At 35.6% G+C, this 17,868-nt stretch overlaps 1 protein-coding gene across 9 annotated transcripts in view; it reads left to right on the plus strand.

The window, feature by feature from the left end:
• AKAP6 (A-kinase anchoring protein 6) overlaps positions 1–17,868 on the plus strand; it is a 274,096-nt gene that overhangs the window by 77,158 nt on the left and 179,070 nt on the right. For all 9 annotated transcript variants that reach the window (XM_018082582.2, XM_018082580.2, XM_018082581.2 and 6 more), the window contains 2 exons: positions 9,211–9,462; positions 14,198–15,982. In XM_018082582.2, coding sequence (XP_017938071.2) covers positions 9,211–9,462; positions 14,198–15,982 — 2,037 coding nt within the window. The remainder of the gene's footprint in view (positions 1–9,210; positions 9,463–14,197; positions 15,983–17,868) is intronic.

Here is a 17,868-nt window from a genome sequence, read left to right on the forward strand (position 1 = left end):
GTGCAGGAAAGTTACAAACAGCAAGCAGCATTCAAGGTAGACTATAAGGTTGCTTTTTCATGTTTCTAATCCAAGCAAAAAAATCTCAGTGATCCCCATAAAGTTTCATTGATTAAATATTAACTTTCAGTCTTTTCCAACCTAAATGATCCTATGATTCTATGATTCATTGACCAACGTAAAAGGGAACAACAGTGCTAATAAAATGAAGTCTGGTAATAAAGAATAAGAGAGTTTGTGTCCTTTTTGCTGTCCTAAACAATGACTGATGGAAAATAACTTCAAAAACATGTCACAGAACTCTTGGAGGCTTAGCTGCACTGATATAAACAGCCACTTATCTTGAAAACTTCTTATCATGCTATCAATTTTTGTCATACAAGACCTGGCACAGATGGTAGTTCTTAACTTCTGACCCTTCATATCTCATTTGAGATGAGAGTCTCACCATCCTTCAATAAATTCTGTTATAGTCACTAAGCTTCTGTCAGAGAGTGAATGAGGTTAACATTCTTTGGCTTGAGCAAGTAAAAATATTTTGATTAAATTTTTTTTGTTGTGTTCTGCATGTCTATGCAGAAGGCCTGAATTTTTCTCCTCTTTGAACTTGAAGTTCCTGGTATTTATTTATTTATTTTGACATCTTACATTTCAGTAGCTCATCACTGCCCAAAATTCTTAGTACTATTTATGTAGGGATACATTTTGTTTGTTATTTGAAATTTCATTATTTCAAGAATGAGTCTTTTTCTCCAAAATTTTTTTCTCTTTCACCTAAACTCTTCTCTTTAAGACCAGCTGTTCTATATCAAAGACCCTAATTAAGTCTATTGAATTTAATAAAACCGAGGGTCTTTCTGACAAAGTCTATAAATGGAAAAATCTTTTAAAATAGATGAATGTATTTTCTTGTAGAAACAAAGAGATTGGCTTACCAGAAAATAGAGCTCAGACAATGAAGATCCTATGGCCCTGCAGAAGGCTTAAAGAATTCTTGAAATTTTTTTATTCTATATTAAGAGTAATTCCAAGTCTTCAAACTAAAAATGACAACAGAACAAGACTGGAACATATTCAAAGCTGAAACGTCAGAGTAATAGTTTGTCTGCACAGACATTTTAAAACTCGCTTCAAATGGATAAACATTTTTGCTGGAAAATTACTCAACAATTAGTGCAATAGTGTTGAATTTAGCTAGTTATTTCATATTGTAGATCAAATTGTGAAAATTCTGATCAAATAGTAGGAGTGGTCCCTCTGATTCTTCATATAGCTAACATGATTGTTTATCACATTAAATTTTTGTAAGTCTTGCAATTCTAGTAAGGATTTCCTTTTAGCCAGTTAATTATTCTCTACACTGAGATAAAAAACTGCCTAGTCCTGACCAGGCTACCAAGACCTGGTTGGCTTAGCTACAGCAGAGTCTGTAAATTCACTGTGAGTAAAATGTACTTCCATTTGCATCCTCAGTTTTCATTTGCATGTGGTAATTTGAAATAGTTAGAGATGCCTTTAAATTTCACTTAGTGTATATGGCTTATAGAAAATAAGAAATGCTGAGTAAAGAGAATAAAAAAAATTAAGAAGCAAAGGTAATTATCTAGACAGTTGCAAAATATGTCCCATGTTCTTCTGTTATTGCAAAAAAAGTATAGAATTGTGTGAAGAGAACTATAAGATATTTGAAGGATGTTTTAACAAGTTTTCTCATTTCTTTCTGATCTTAAATAATCAGTGCAAGATAGAAATATATATTTTTTATATATATAATTACCATTATCCAATGAACAGGCATTTGAAAAATACTTTTTTTTCCCCCCAAAACTTACCTCTACTGCCAGTTGTTTTGCTAGGTTTTCATATGAGTTTGGGTTTTGGTATTTTTCCTTTTTTTGTCTGAAGCAGCTAGAACCAAAACCTGCTACTCTATTACACAGTTCAGTACTATCTGTCTTCCTTCATGAAGAACTTCTCTAGAGTACCTGTGCAATGTTGTCTTCCAGAGTGTAGTAAAAAAACAGGCTTCAGTCAGCACAAATATGACATTTTCTATCAAGTTTTAATTTGTTTAAAATTAGCAAAGTTAGGCCTTGATAAAAATCAGTTTGCCTTAATATGCTTAAAGTCAGATAAATGAAAATTTTTACAGTTATGCATGGAAGGAATATTGTAAGTGATAACTTTAATAGGCAAAGTCTGACTTTGTGAGCTTGGGGCATATGAGAATACATTTCTTATTCTGAAGGTTTCAAAGGGTTTTTAAGTTGTAGCTTTAGGCACATTGCACAGTAGAACCAGTAGAAGTTCAGGAATATGAAAACAACATTTAGTTGCAGATGTCACATCACTTCCCACAGCAACTTAGTTGCCATACTTCCTTTGCACGTACAGTTTCTTACACAAATATAATTCATGCATCGATTTTACTGATGTCAGGAATATCCCAGAACTGGCTAGTCCAGATTTGTTTACACAAATCTCACAATACTCTTTCAATACAGTCCTGTGGTGCCTCATTTTAATGCCATGTTTTCTGTGGCTCTCCAGTTCCATCCCATGCCTTAGAGTGGCTTTGTGCATCAGGTATCTGAAGCTTCCTGGTTGAACTACATTCTTCCTTCTATTTAAGGATCTGGCCTGTGGTAAATGTTGTGGTCAGAAAGTCTTTTTACATTAAAAGACTGTTTAAATTTAATAGGAGAAATAAACATTTGAAAGCAGGCTGTCTTCTCTGCATCCATTCCCTCCTGCAGAAAAGGTACAAGCTGGCTTAGAATTGTAGGGCACTGCAGCTGGTCCTGGCAGTGTGCTGGCATAACTCCCCGCAGCAACTGCCCTGTTCCTGGACAAAAGGATCCTTTTGCATGTTCCCAGTATGTTTGATCCTTTGGCCCCAGCAATGGCCCATATGGCAAAACAAATGCAAGTTGCTGGAATCCCGAGACAAGAGTTTCACGATTAACATTTCAGGCATTTTCCCTCAGCCTGAAGTTCTTAGCATGTGACATCATATCTTCTTCCTTTCTTCTTGCTCATTTTTCTTGTAGATTGATAGTCAACCAATATACTTACACAAAAACCTTCCTAATAAAACATCACATAAACAGCTAATAAATTATTATGAAGCAGCTCCATGTCTGCTACAAACTCAGACAAAGCATTACTATTTTAGCAGCTCTATCAAAGAACTGATGATTTGACGTCTATTTCACATTATTTTTAAGTACAGGGATATAAGAATGTGACTCACTGATTCCTGACATAACAGAACACAGTAGAAACATACCTACCTAGAGTTCACTAGACACAATAGTTAATTTCAAAACTTTTTTGAGAATTTTGCAATTTGTACAATAGAAAGTGGATCATCTTACATCCACTTACAGGAATTTTGCGATGATTAAATATCTTAAAATAATAAGAGCAAATTAATCAAAATAAAAGCCAAGCTGGGAAAGAGAATAATGTACAGAAAATTATGGTCCACCAGGAAAAGTTACCGTCAGTAGTATGTGAATTATCAAAAGGGAAGAGTAGAGAAGCTTACTTCAAGGAACAGTGTGATTCCAAGCTGTTAGTGTCAGCAGCAGGCAGGGTCGGTGACCTCAGGACCCTCCTGGTAGCTCTTTTCGGCTGCACTTTGCATTCTTCACCCAGTAAAACATATTCATTTCCCATGTCACTGAACGGCACAGCCACACCAGCTGCAGTACTTTAGTACTTCAATTACTTTCTGATAAACTTGTAACTCACAGTCAGTCCAGGCCTTTCCATGACAGTCGATTTTGCCTAGTCAAATTCTGGATTTTTTCATGTATGGTTATTTTGTGACTTAATTGTTTACTTAAAAATAGCTGCAAAAAAAAGTGTGTGTAACGTTTGTTCTTAAGGTTTCACTAATAATTCAAAATAGAAGAGAACAATTTTAACCTTATTATAACGTTGTTTGGATGTCCAGCAGATAAGGATGAAAAAAACGAGAAACTATTTCTCTTTGAGAAGTCGGAGTGCATTTTAAAGGAAAAATACCTTTCTGAAAGGTGCAAATCTTTGCTCAGCAATAAAACCCTCTCTCTTTGTCTTTTATAAATGCATAAGCATTAAAGGGCAGTCTAGAGAGTGAGTTTAATTTACAACTTTCAAGTACATTTAAAATAATGAATCTGAAAATTCTTTGTCATGTATTCTAATTTTTTTCTAAAGAGAAGAATTTGTATATTTTGATTGGAATATTTGTCTTCTGAGGAATTAAAATGTACTTAAAAGGAAAGACCAAATATCTTAAATCATAGATTATGTTTGCATGTACAGACTCAATGGCAATCTGTTTTTCCTGCTGAGGTTTTACTGCAAGATCAAAGAATAGAAATCTCCAGAATAGCCTCTCTGTCACTGATACTAACTCTAAAGAAACATATTGCAACCTTTTATCTTTCAGTATTTTCATGTACATATTAACACAATTTCTTGAAGACCAGAGAGAAAATATTCTTAAAAGTTGACATCAAAGCTGTTTTCGTTGACTCTTGAGGGTTTGTTTATGCACTTTTTCTTCATCTACTGCAGTGTTTGCAGTTCAGGATATTTTAGTTGACGTGGAGGGCTGTGAGGAGGCTGATGGATTCAGCAGCTGCAAATTACAGGATCAGCTGTCTGGAAGACTGAGTGAAGTGGGCAGTTGGCAGCCAAATGGGTACAACCCTTGTAGCCTAAGAAATTCCACAGTCAGTGCTACAGGAAAGCCTGTGAGAGGATGACAAAATCTTTAACACCACTATGAAACTGTGTAAAAGGAAAAATGCCCTAGTAGATGTGTGAGATTAATGACTATAAGAAATGGTTTTGGAAATGGTGCTTTCTAAAAATCAAGTTATAATATTTTTTTTTTTTTTGGCAAAAAAATAAAATTGCCTTTGACCTGGCATATATTTACAAGTAGATGTCAATAGATAAATGCTGTTTTCTTATTACTCAAAAGTACATGGTTTATTTTATCTACCTGCCACTTTTGGTAAGAGCAACTGGCACTCATGACAGCATTTAGGTACTATCTTGTGATACTGCTATTCTTTATTTATAAATTCAAAGTGTAAAAAGGGCACATGACAATGTTCTGCTGGTTTTGCTGTATCTAAGTCACCAACAAAGAGTTAGGAAGAATGAGGAGAATGAGGCCGTGTTGTACCAGATCTTGATATTGAGCCTCAGTAAAATTATGAACTTACATAACATGACATTTTTATGCAGTATTTGAACTGCATTAATTATTACAGAAAATTATTACATTTACAACTGTGCCAGATATAATTATTTATTTTTTCTGAATTATATGTAAATCTGGACATCAAGTACTGTAGTAAGTACTGTAGTAAGAAAAGTTGTGCTACACAATACCAACTGGATTTGACATTATATTGTTTCCTCTCAATATGCTGGTTTGCTTTAGGCAAATGTAGAGAAGAGATGCAAGTAAATAGGATGCAGCTTTATTAATGTCTTTCTGCTGAAGACTAATCAGCATGAAGTTATTTGGCAAAAGTTATAATTTCTTCATAATTTTGTTCTCTTGAAGGCTAGTGTTAGCCTTTACACAGCTATTTTTCTGTCCTTTGCACAGCCTTCACCTTCACATCGTCATATGACAATTAAAAACCAAAGAGGATAACAATAGGGACCTAATTTTTTTTTTTACCAACTTTATATAAGATAGACTTCCCACAAACCAAAGTCTAACTCATTTTATCCAGGAACCTGATCTGTGGTGAAATGAAATCCAGTTCTTTTGACAAAGGCTATAAGCTCAGCTGAAATAGAATTCACCTACCAAAAGATTACTATGTGATGCGGGAATGTCAACCTATGACTCCTCACTTTTTTTTAAGAAATACCCAACAGACTGATATACGACAGTGTGTCATGCATGTGGAGTCTGAAATATCAGGAACTGCTGCTCAGCTACTGGATATCACATCAGCAGCTGGTGCCTGTTCAGTAAGAGAGTTGCATTGACACTGCTGCTCTCTAAGCACACAATGAATCCAGCCTACTTTTGTCTGTCTTCAGACTTAGAGTGCATATGCAGATGGACTGCACAGCATATTTGAAATATTGAACTGGACATAATCAGACATCCTGAGTGTTTCAATCAGATTTTCATCTCATAAGAAAAGAATGAAAATACTCCCAAACCAATAACACTAAAGATTACATCCTGTCAACATACTTATCAGAAAGGGAAAAAATCCTTTCAATTCTCACATATAAGTAAAGACTAGACTATAGTGACCATTCAAAGCTGTGCTGATTCCAGGCCAGAAGGAAGAGAGAGCTGATGATACAGTCAGAAAATGGAGCTCAGATTTTATATGTTATGAAAAGGTATGTAGGGACTTGATTTCCTTCCTGGATCATTCAACCACTTGGAAAATATACTCACTTCTCTTTGGCCACCCATTGTGTTCATAACCTAAATCCTTTACGAGCTGGTACTTTGTCTTTTACTGAGATGGTAGTCTTACATGTTAAGGTCAGAGTGTGTGACCTTTATTTGGATGTGATCAAGGTTGGCCTTATGTTCTTTCCATGTTACTGAATCTCAGGAACTGTTAATTATCTTGTTAGTATGTAAAGCACTTGGCTCTGCTGTACCTGCAGTAGTCTGTGAGTAAGTAGACTTTGCTTTTTGAGGAAAATGAGCAACTTATAGCAAGGATGTAAAAATTAACAGCATATGTCCTTGAATATCTACTTCTTTCAAACCTCTAGTGGTACTGGGATTTGCATTTCAGTAAGAAATTGTCTGTTTTGTTGTGGAAAGTTTCAGAAATTTGAGATGCTTTGGTAGCTAGCATAATGGGAGATCAAGAGAAAACTTTTTTGAAGTGTGAGTCTGAATTCATGATTTAGAGTGTTATCTAGATTCATTAGCCAATATTTTCAGTACATTATCTAACAGTTGTCAGGAGACACTTGCTGATTGTTAATTCTTTCCTCTTACGGCTTTGTGTTTTCTACCACTCTGAGAATTCTTATGGCAGTTGAATTCAGCATGTACCTGTGTATGTGAACCTGGAAAATACTGAAAATTTGTTTTTGCAGTTTGGCACATCCTTAAGCTCATTCACATAAATAGCCTAAATGAAGAGATATTAAGTATTTTTCTATAGATTGTGCCTACTTAAAAAACCTACAGTTACTGGGCAACAGTTTGTTTTTTTATCCCTGGAATGAAAATTAAACTGCATTATGGCCAAGAGGAAAAAGAGACTGACAATCTTGAAGAACTGAATGAAAATTCAGTCAAACTAATTCACTAGAAATATTCTTTAAAACATTTGAAACAACATAGAATTACAGCTGTGTTTTTCAGTCAAGTATCAGTTGTAGTTGGATGAGTGGACAATAATAACTAAATGGATAATAATAACTTTTTCCAAAGCCTGGAAAATATTTTGACAAGAGTTTTAGCTTTCTCTGTGTATCTGTAGAATTAGATGAGCATACTAATCTAGTAAGTAGAGCATCTATTTGCTCACCTGAAAGCGTGTGGATATTTGAATCCCTGAGCACTTGCAGTGCTAGATGTTGGCAGACAAAGCTGTGTGTATTGTACTTGCAAATATAGATTCTGGCTGTTACAGCAAGGGAGCTGAGGAGATACTGCCTTTCTCTCATGGCAGTCCCAACACTCTGCTCATTGAAACTCCAAACTTTTGTGCTTATCTGGCATTTCTGAGAACTGCTCCTGCAGGGAACTTGATGTAATTGTCAGTGCTTTATTAAAATGAGTAAGTACCAATTGCACTCAATGATAGTGGCTAATATTGTGCTATCTGTTGTACAGAATTATTTAATATTATCTAGATATTTGATTTTGGTTTAATTTGTTACATATGTACAATTACATAAGCAATAATTTGTCTTTACTTTCAGACTGAAGATGCCAAATCTTCACTGATAGAAATCAGTGTACAGTATTATTATTTTATAAATAATGAGATTTACTGATTTTCCTGTTATGCTATCGCTGTACGAAACCACAAGAGTATCATCAGAGACTGCTTCATTGTAATAAAGTTTCATTATTCATTGTAGTAAATCTTCATGGTAATCATTTTCTCATTTTTATTGATGTATATAAAAAGGATATTTCTGAAGGTTTGAATTAAATTTATATATTTTTAAGAAATAGGTGTTGTATTTAAATATGCTATTAAGTCACCTTTAAATATATGCCAGATATCTAGGAAAAAAGGCCTTAGGATCCAGTGTTAGTTTTTTTCAGTGTTTTAATCAAAATTTCCTTACTTGTTTATAACAGGCTTTTTACACATAGTTTTCAAACGGAGTTGTTACAAAGCAGTGTTGTTTGCTCAATAGCATATGCCTAAATATTCTTTAGTATTGTGATTTATCCTTTCACAAAGAAAATTAAGAGTAGTTTGAAATGATTTTACTCTGTATTCAGCACAGTTTAGCAATCAGTAACATTAATTGTTAAATTTGGAGAATACCATCCCATCAAAACCTTAGTTTTATAACCTGGTAACTTTTCTCTTTTTTCCTTTCTTAACACAATTGTTCACATCTCTGTTTTCTCTCTTTCTCCTTTTCCATCAATCTTCTTCAGTTTGGTTTTAAGCCCAGGACAAGACTATGCAAACCTTAAAGCCCTTAAAGCCCTCTCGCTCCTGCAGTCAGCAATGGGTCACAGAAATAGCTTATTCACAATGACTTTTGCGCTACTTGGTTATAGAGGCTAGATTAAATGAATTTTATTGATGATGGCACAGACCAGATTCTTCGCATTTCAACTGGTGTGCATGTGTGTGGAGCAGAGACAGAGACAGCCCATGGCAATATTATCACTTTCATTCTTATTGCTGTCTTCTAGAATGTCACCTTATGGTGTTAGTTTTCTGCTTTTGATTCATGTGATCTTGTTGTGCCATCCTTCTTTACTGTATGCTGTCTCTGCACTTACTGAGCAGTATTGAGAACAGACAGCTGCTGGTTCAGTTGCTGTAGCATTGCTATGAATTAAAAAAAAATAAAAATAAAACATAATTTAATTAATGTATTAATTACAGTATCTTTCCTCTATGAAATAATCTATTCAGCATTTAATTAAAAGTACATGAAAAGCAGAGCTGATCCATGAAAGGACCATGCCTGTAGCTAAATGTCTACTTTATTTTTCCATTACAGGATATTTGTGAAGATATATCCGATCATGTTGAACAAATTCACGCTCTACTAGAGACTGAGTTTTCCCTGAAGCTTCTGTCTTACTCTGTCAATGTGATAGTCGATATCCATACAGTACAACTACTCTGGCACCAGCTACGAGTTTCTGTTCTGGTTCTGAGAGAGCGTATTCTCCAGGGACTACAAGACGCCAATGGAAACTACACCAGGCAGACTGATATTCTGCAAGCATTTTCTGAAGAGACTAAGGAGGTATAATAACTAAATCCAATTTTGAGAATGTTGCACATTTAAAATTGCTAGGATGACAATTTTAAGGATGGCTTACTTGTCTTCTAGATATTTTGCTAAGTTTGTTTTAAATGTCTTTGGCTGATATCTGTTCTTGTTGAACCAAATTAGTGCAAATTAATGTCAGCTTTCAGAAATGTCATGCTAGAGGCTAGCAATGTTTTCTCCTGATGGAAATATTTTTCAGAAAGGATTTGAAACACTCACAGAGGTTCATCTGTTCCAAAGCTATTGGTTTGGTCACTCATGTATTTGAGGTTTATAGCCAATTTCCAGACTAGGTCTGCATTGCTTTATAGCAGGAGGATGGGCTTTAATTTGAGTGGCAATTCTGCAGTGTGCCTTTAAACAGTCACACATTTTGTCTGAGAAACAGCAATGCACAAACCATACATTGTTTACTCAACAGTATGTCAAATTCACAAACGTAAATGGTTTGTAAATCTGGGTTCATGTAACTAAAAAGTCTTTTCCTTTGAATTGATCATTATTAAATCAACTTACTTAGAAGGACACTACTGGCCTAATTTTTTAAACTTAAAGAAGATCCACAGTTTTAATTTTTATTTAGGTAATTAATGATTGATAGTATGTAGAAGATTTTTCATTTGATGAAAGTCCTAAGATTAAGATCAAATGCTTTTGTGAGGATTAGATGCATTTACAGAAAGAGACCTCTCGATCAGTGCAGTGAATTCTGTAACAACCTGTGTTACAGAGGAAGTCAGAAGTCCCCTAAAGATGTCCTGAATTTCATTATCACTCAAGTTCAAAGAGAATATGCATATTTGTCTGCTTCCTGTTGGGTTTTATATTTGTCTTTGGAACAACAGGGTGGGTGCCAGAAATCAATGCTCAGAGATGCCCAGGCCCACCTTTCACATCTCCTCTTCTTGATGTATACATACCTGGTGCTTCAGATTCAGTTTCTGCTTTGCTGTTGCTGGTAAACCTCTGGCAAGTCTGAAGGAAATCTACACTTGTCTTAATATCCAGACCGGTGAATTAGTGTAAAGTCATTATTTTATGACATGCACATGGTAATTTCAAGACATAAAGAAGGTGCAGATTCAGATACCAAGAAACAGGAAATGTTCCATCTGGATCTGATTATGACTGCTATAGAAAACATCCCTCCAATGGAGTAGAGGACTGACTGGAGAAGGAAAGATTATTTTTCAGTGGGTAAAATATATGGTTGCCAGATAGGCTAACATGGTAATATAAAAGATAAAATATCCTGACATCATTCCTTTTACCCACCCCAATTAAAACATAAAGAATATTTGATAAAATTAATGGCTATCAATAGCAGGGATACAAAGTTGATACAGAATTTCTGCCCTATTACTTAAATAAGTTCACAGAAATTGCTCTGCAGTTTCTAACTTTCAGGTATTTAAGCTTTTTATCAGGTATAGTGAGAGCAGCTAACTGATGAACATAAATAAATAAATATAATGTAGAAACAATTGTATCTACTCTTATTCACCTTTTCTTTGATGTTTCTTCCCCCTCCCCCATCCCTTCCCAGGCAGGACTACATTGTGGAACTAGTGAGTGCCTCATGATAAAAATATTTTCTGTTAAGGATTTTCATGCATAGGTGAATCAGGAGTCTGAGCAAACCTAGAAAACTGCCCATATGGATTCCTTGGAGAGTCATTTCACTAATTTTCAGTAAGCCTTTGGGATTATGAACCAGGAATGGCAGTTTATTTTTCCTCCTAAGATTGAGAATCATCTGATTTAAATTTACAGAAGGAAACTTTCACACACAACAAAGACTTCTATTTTGGAGTTCACTAAAGTAGAACACTTAGAAGTGCAGAAAAGATAAAAAAATAAATGTGAAAACTAAGCAAAGGTACGAGGATGATACAAAAGTTAAACCTCCAGATAAGGAAGTTCCTATGCTGCTCATTGGTAGAAGCTGGGAGTGCAGGTAGAAATGTGTGGAGAAGGGCCATGTATGTAGACCCACATCTCATAGCTCAGCTAGCAGAGAATGTTTTGAGCTGATGCAGAGACAGGATGCTGAGCCAGATGGAAATTTGATCTGAACAAATTGCAAATGCTATGCTTTTCTGTAGTTCATGAACCTATAATTTCACAAAATGTTTGGATCACTCCTTAAGTCCATTGACTTCTGTGTGATGCTGAAGAACAGCTTTGGCTGCCAGCGTTAACTGAGGAGTTCCCTAGAAGAAGTGAACTGCCAAGGTTTCTTTTGTGTTCAGTCTCATCACGTTAATATTCACTCTAAGTCCCCAGACTGCACAGTAGTCACGGTGCAACAGTCCCATCTGGGCTGTATTTACACTGTGGCTATAACACCCATAAGTATGCACAAACTGTCCTCAACATAATGAACAGGGATAACACTGGTAGACTAGCTACCAAAACACAAAAGTGTACAGCACGGGTTGTACTGGCTTGGTTAGATACCCAACTCATTAACTGGGCAGGCAGTAATTGTGCTTTAGGCTATCCCAGCAGTGCCACACTGAATAGGATGCCAGAAGGAAAGGGCACACAAAGCTTTTTGTCTTGGAGGAAATAAGAGGAAACAGTAAGGCAAGCTGTCTGCCATGATGGAGATGCAAAATTAAGAAAATAATTGTTTTAATAAAAAGCTTTGGAGAGTAGGGATTTTGAAAGACCACTTTTCCTTTAGGAATTACCCAGAGATGTTAAGAAAGAAAGAAAAATTAGTTCTGTGCAGCCTGAATTCTGTCCAGTTAAACCTAACCTGTGAGTTTTATTTTAGAATTGATAAAGCCAGGAAATAGGGAAAAGATCAGTAAAAGGCTATGTTAAAATACAGTAAATCCTGATTCTTCAGCAGTTGGTAAAATCACAAAAGAAGTGCCTTACACCTTAAATATGTTCATTTGAAAGAGTAAAAAAAAGGCAGACTTTTATTGCTTTAAATATAAGAATGTACTGGAAAGAGTCTATAGACCTTTACAGGAAGCATTACTATGTGAAAAGGGAAAAAAAGAATTTAACTAAGTCATTCCTATTGGTAGCCATAGAAATAATTAAATTTAACATTTTTCTGAAATAAAAACAATAAAAATTTGGTAATACTGGCATTAAATAATGCTCTTCTGAAGCACACATTTCAGACGCTGCTTGGAAAATAACCAAGCAAGATATGATTGTAAATTTTATTAATGTTAATAGACACATTTTTAAGAGACAAAGGAATGGATCTCATTATTCAGGAGAAATAAAGGCCTTTAGGGCCTTGGAAAGGGTTTTGATTTATATATGATTTTACAGTTTGTAATCTTTTCCTGAGATTAGAGGGAAAATGCACCTGTAATACTGATCATTGTTTAGTCATAATTTTCCTTAATAAATACAACTTCAAGATATAAATTTGACAGATTCATAGAAAATTCCCCTTTTAATTATGAACTGTTGACAATGTCCAATTTGTGACATAGGTTCTACATCTGGGTGGAATGTGCTAAATAAAAGATATTTTCAATGTCTAAGCTTATGGTTGATAAATAACTTTCTAATCAATCTATTATGTAAATAATATTTTTAGCTGGAGGATTTTTTCTGTTTTTACTTTGAGTAATGGAAGGGGGGTGGATAGAGTACAAGGCTCAAACACTAGATGTTTGTAGAAGTTGGCAAACAATAGCCTTCTTTTTTGAGATGATTCCCATTCAGACCAAATCCAAGAGGTTTATTGTGAGATGAAGAGATTATGTGGTTATTGCACCTTCTTCAGGCCTGGTGTTTAAGGTCCTCAAACTATGGATTTAGGCAGAATAGTGAGACAGGTGTATAGTGGTACAGAGAATAATTCCGACATGAACTGATTGTGGATACTCAAGAGTTTGCTAAAAAAAAATTGTTATGAAAACCAAACCTGGAAAGAAAAAAACAGTATACTGATTTAGGCATTAGATTTAGAATATATGAACATGAATTTCTCCCCTCTTTGATTTTTTTTAAAGTAGTCTCTGTAAGCAGAAGGCCTGTGTAGGTGTTAGAACATCTACTAAAAATATGCTTACAAACTGTAGACTAAACACAATTTTCCTGTGATTGTTATGTATCATGCAGTATTTGGATCTTAATCTCATCAGAATTTTTTAGTGTCCTTCAAGTAAGACCATAAACATTAATTTGACTTTGATCTTAAAATCTCATTTGCCATTTGAGATGGTCTCCTCTGGCTATGTCCAGCAATCAACATTCTGTCCAACATTCTGGCAATCGAGCAGCATGGATTTTTGAGAACACAGGATTAACAAGGAGACTGGTGTACTCAGCAGTCCCCAGGATACCCTCCCTCTGTTTGAGGTAGTTATCACAAGAAATACTATGAGTGTGCTGCATGGAATTTCTGAGTCCCCCCTATACAGTAAGTAGAACTGAAAGCAGAATTTAATGAGGAAAACACCAATACAAAAGTGGTTTAGGCTGTTTTTAGGTAACTTGCTGCACCAGACTGAAATGAAGCATTTTTCAGTTTACTGCCATTTTTAATTCCCAAATACTTCATAATATTTGGGTCATCTACAGGATGCTGCAAAAACAGACAGGTCAGTGATAAATGCTTCTCTAAATGTTAGGCAGAAAAACACAGAAGCTGATAGTTTGTTACTTTGTGTGTGCTGTGTATGAAAATTAATTTACTAAAAAAGTACCATTTCTTTATATATTTCAGGATCGTCTTGACTCTTTAACTGAAGTTGATGATTCTGGGCAGTTAACCATCAAATGTTCTCAAAATTACTTGTCCCTGGATTGTGGTATTACTGCATTTGAACTATCTGACTACAGTCCTAGTGAGGATTTGCTTGGTGCTCTGGATGATATGACCTCCAGCCAAGGGAAAGCAAAATCATTTGAATCCTGGAACTATAGTGAGATGGATAAGGAATTTCCAGGACTTATCAGAAGTGTGGGTTTACTTGCAGTAGCTACTGATTCCATTGCTTCCCAGTGTAATGAAGCATTAAAGGAGAAAGAAACCCATGTACCTCTTTCAGCCGAAGATGGAGAAGAAAGCAAAGACAAGAAAGCACCACATGATCTCTCACTAGCATCTCCTTCTGCAAATTCCTCTCTTTCTAAAGGACCTTGCTCTGAAAATGTTATTTTACCTACTGAGAGCAAACCAGTTTCCACATCAAAGAATCCAGAATGCAGTCTTCCACAGCACACTGGTGAAAAAATCAAACACTCTCACTGTGAAACCTCAACTCCCAAGAGGTCCATAAGAGACTGCTTTAACTATAATGAAGACTCTCCTACGCAGCCTACACTGCCAAAAAGAGGTCTATTTCTGAAAGATGACGTGTTTAAAGATTGTATGGAAGCTAATGATTTAAAAAGGCAAATCTCTCAAATAGTCAAAAATGAAATGAGTAGAAGTACACCCTCATTGTTAGATCCACCAGACAGGTCCAAGCTTTGCCTAGCTTTACAGTCACCCTATACTAACAGTCCATTTGCAGTTAGTCAGTCATATGATTGCTTAAATACAATAAGTGATAAAAATCTTGATTACACAATAAATAATCACTTTAAAGACAGTCCCATAATTCTAGGAAAGTCTACTCTCTACACCTCTAAAGAAAAATCAAAGCACAAGAAGTGTCGTGATGCTCCAGAGAAAGTGAAAGCTGGCAGAACATCTGGAAATATTTGTAAAACAGCTCCATCAACAGAAAACAAAAAAGGAGGATATTCTCTACAGAATGGAATCACTCCTCATAACTCTCAGGCTCTGGAGGAGACGGAAACAGATTCTTCTGCATCATCAGATTCTTGTAACCAGAAAGATCCAAATGGGCAATCACAAGGTAAAACCGAGTCCTTTAGTTCACCAACACATAGCCAAAAGACTGCTTCTTCAGCTGGTTCTGAGCTTTCCAACTCATCCCCTCTTCTACTGACCAGAAAGAAAAATAAAAGCTTATCCTCTACAACACACTATACTCAAAAAACCAGGAAAGACAGTGAGGTGTGGTATGGATCTGATGAATATTTAGCACTTCCTTCACATCTCAAACAGACTGAAGTACTAGCTTTAAAACTAGAAAATTTGACCAAGTTGCTGCCTCAAAAGCCCAGAAGAGAAACCATTCAAAACATTGATGACTGGGAGCTCTCAGAAATGAACTCAGATTCAGAAATGTATCCAACATACCAGACAAAAAAGCACAAAAAAAGGGGTAGAATTTCACCAAGCTCTTCAAGTGATATAGTATCCTCCTTAGGTGACAGTATTGAATCTGGGCCTCTCAGTGATATTCTGTCTGATGAAGATCTTTGTATGCCTGTATCTTGCATTAAAAAATACATTGAAGAAAAGTCAGAAAGGACTGCTGTCACTCAGCCCACTGGGAATGAGACTTCTGCTTCAAATAAATCAGCTTTAATTCATCAACTGATGCAAGATATACAACATCAAGAGAATTATGAAACCATATGGGAAAAAATTGAGGTAAGGCAATATCCTGTGTTATTTTGCTGTGTTCTTGGTAAGCCTGTTTATGGAGAAGGAGCTGCGGGTAGGGATGCGGTTGCTTTCCTGTTTTCTTTGAATGTTGAAAATAGTCTCACCTAGTGACTTCTAGAAGTAGAGAAGAGCAGTGATTATTATAATTACAATAGTCTGCAGTTAACTTTAACTAATTATACAGAGTTTGCCTACATTATTTTACTTATACCAATGCCTTTAAACTTGGTAAAACATTATTTTGTCAACAAAGCTGCTCTTTGCCAAGATTGGATACATAAGTTTTTGTATGTACATTTTTGTATGAAGGGTAAGATAAACATTATAAAATCAGGGGTCTTTGTTGATATGATACTAAATATCATATTCCTATTTTCCTAATTTAAAAGATTTGCTTTATTCCAAGAATAGGAATCTCGATTCCTGTCATATCATGTATAATAACAACATTTCTTTTTAATTAGTTCTCTTCTCTTGCAGTGATTTTTGTTTCATTTTTTTTTCCTGATGGGTATGTCTTCCTGGCCATTGTAGATATCTCTTCAACTCAGAACATTGCATTCCCATCCTCAGTGGACTTTAAATTTTCAGGAAAGAAAGCTCCATCTCTATTAGATTTCAAAATCCTTTAGAATTCATAACACATGCATTAAAGGGTGATGTTGGCATCTAAATGCTAAATCTGGTGTCTGCATTAGCTACTGTGTTATCAAGTTCTCTAATAGCTAAGAAAAAAAAAGGACTACTTTTATAATGCCAGTAAGTGTTTCTTATGATACACGATTTCTGTAACTTTTGCAGACATTGGAAGTATTATGACTAGTAGGAAAATAGTTGAGGTAGAGATGTTAAAGTCAAGGTAGAAAACACAAACATAAATTCTTCTTAAACAAAGAAGATTGCAGCAGCTGTCAGCTCTAAAGGGCAGTGCTTAATGATTCAAGTTGTTCCCTCCATCTTCATGGCTGGGGTTCATCTTCCGGGATCTGATGAAAGAACCATCTTCATAAGTGCAAGCTGTTTCTGTGCTTAAGTTTGTGTAATGTTGAAAATTAGTCCAGCTGAAGCTGACAGATACAGAACCCTTCATTCTGTGAAAGCAACAAAGCCCATCAGAGCTGCTTGTGAATACATAAGATGCTGTCTTTCAAATGACACTACAAGAGCCTGTTTAAGAATGGAATTGTTGAGTGTCTAGGGACCAGCTCCCTCCAACAGATGCTGACTAGCATCCTTTTGGCAAGAAACAGGTGGCAGAGAAACATTTTGTATTATCCTCTGAAATCATCATGTTATTTTATCAAACTTTTTGAAAAGGTAATTCTCTTTTGAGGGGTCATCTGTCTTTGAATGATTCCCTGCAGCTGCAGTTCAGTCCTGCTAGGATGCAGGAGTAAGGATCAGCTGTAGCAACTGGCTGCAGCTGTAAACACCCACTTCCTCTCAGCTACTCTGGAGAGTGGATTGAGCTTGTGATAGCAATTAAAGGTAGTTAGCTGTTCTCTGGCCGGAGTAAATCCTTCTAGCTAGTGATTGCAACTGCTGCTCATGTCCTTGAGGAACTTTGCTACTCCTGACAACTTCTACAATTTCTCAGTGTTTCTGGTTGTTATAAATATTTGGAAAACATTGATCATGGAGTTTGAAAATAATCTTATGAAGTATGTTGTGAGAAGGGATTCATAGTAAAAGGAGGTCTTCAGACAAAAAGAAGAGCAGATGCAAAGAGCATTGCTAGGAAGAGAGATAGCTCAATGTTCCATGCACTTAAAAGCAGAAGACAAGAAAGTTTAATATTTATTTCATGCAGAAAGATGTATGCTAGATACACTAAATGTGCTTCTTGAATAGTGAATAAAAATAATCAAATG

The sequence above is a fragment of the Manacus vitellinus genome, unplaced genomic scaffold, assembly GCF_001715985.3.
Source record: "Manacus vitellinus isolate BGI_N305 unplaced genomic scaffold, ASM171598v3 scaffold_6_pilon, whole genome shotgun sequence".
NCBI classification, from domain to species: Eukaryota; Metazoa; Chordata; class Aves; order Passeriformes; family Pipridae; genus Manacus; species Manacus vitellinus.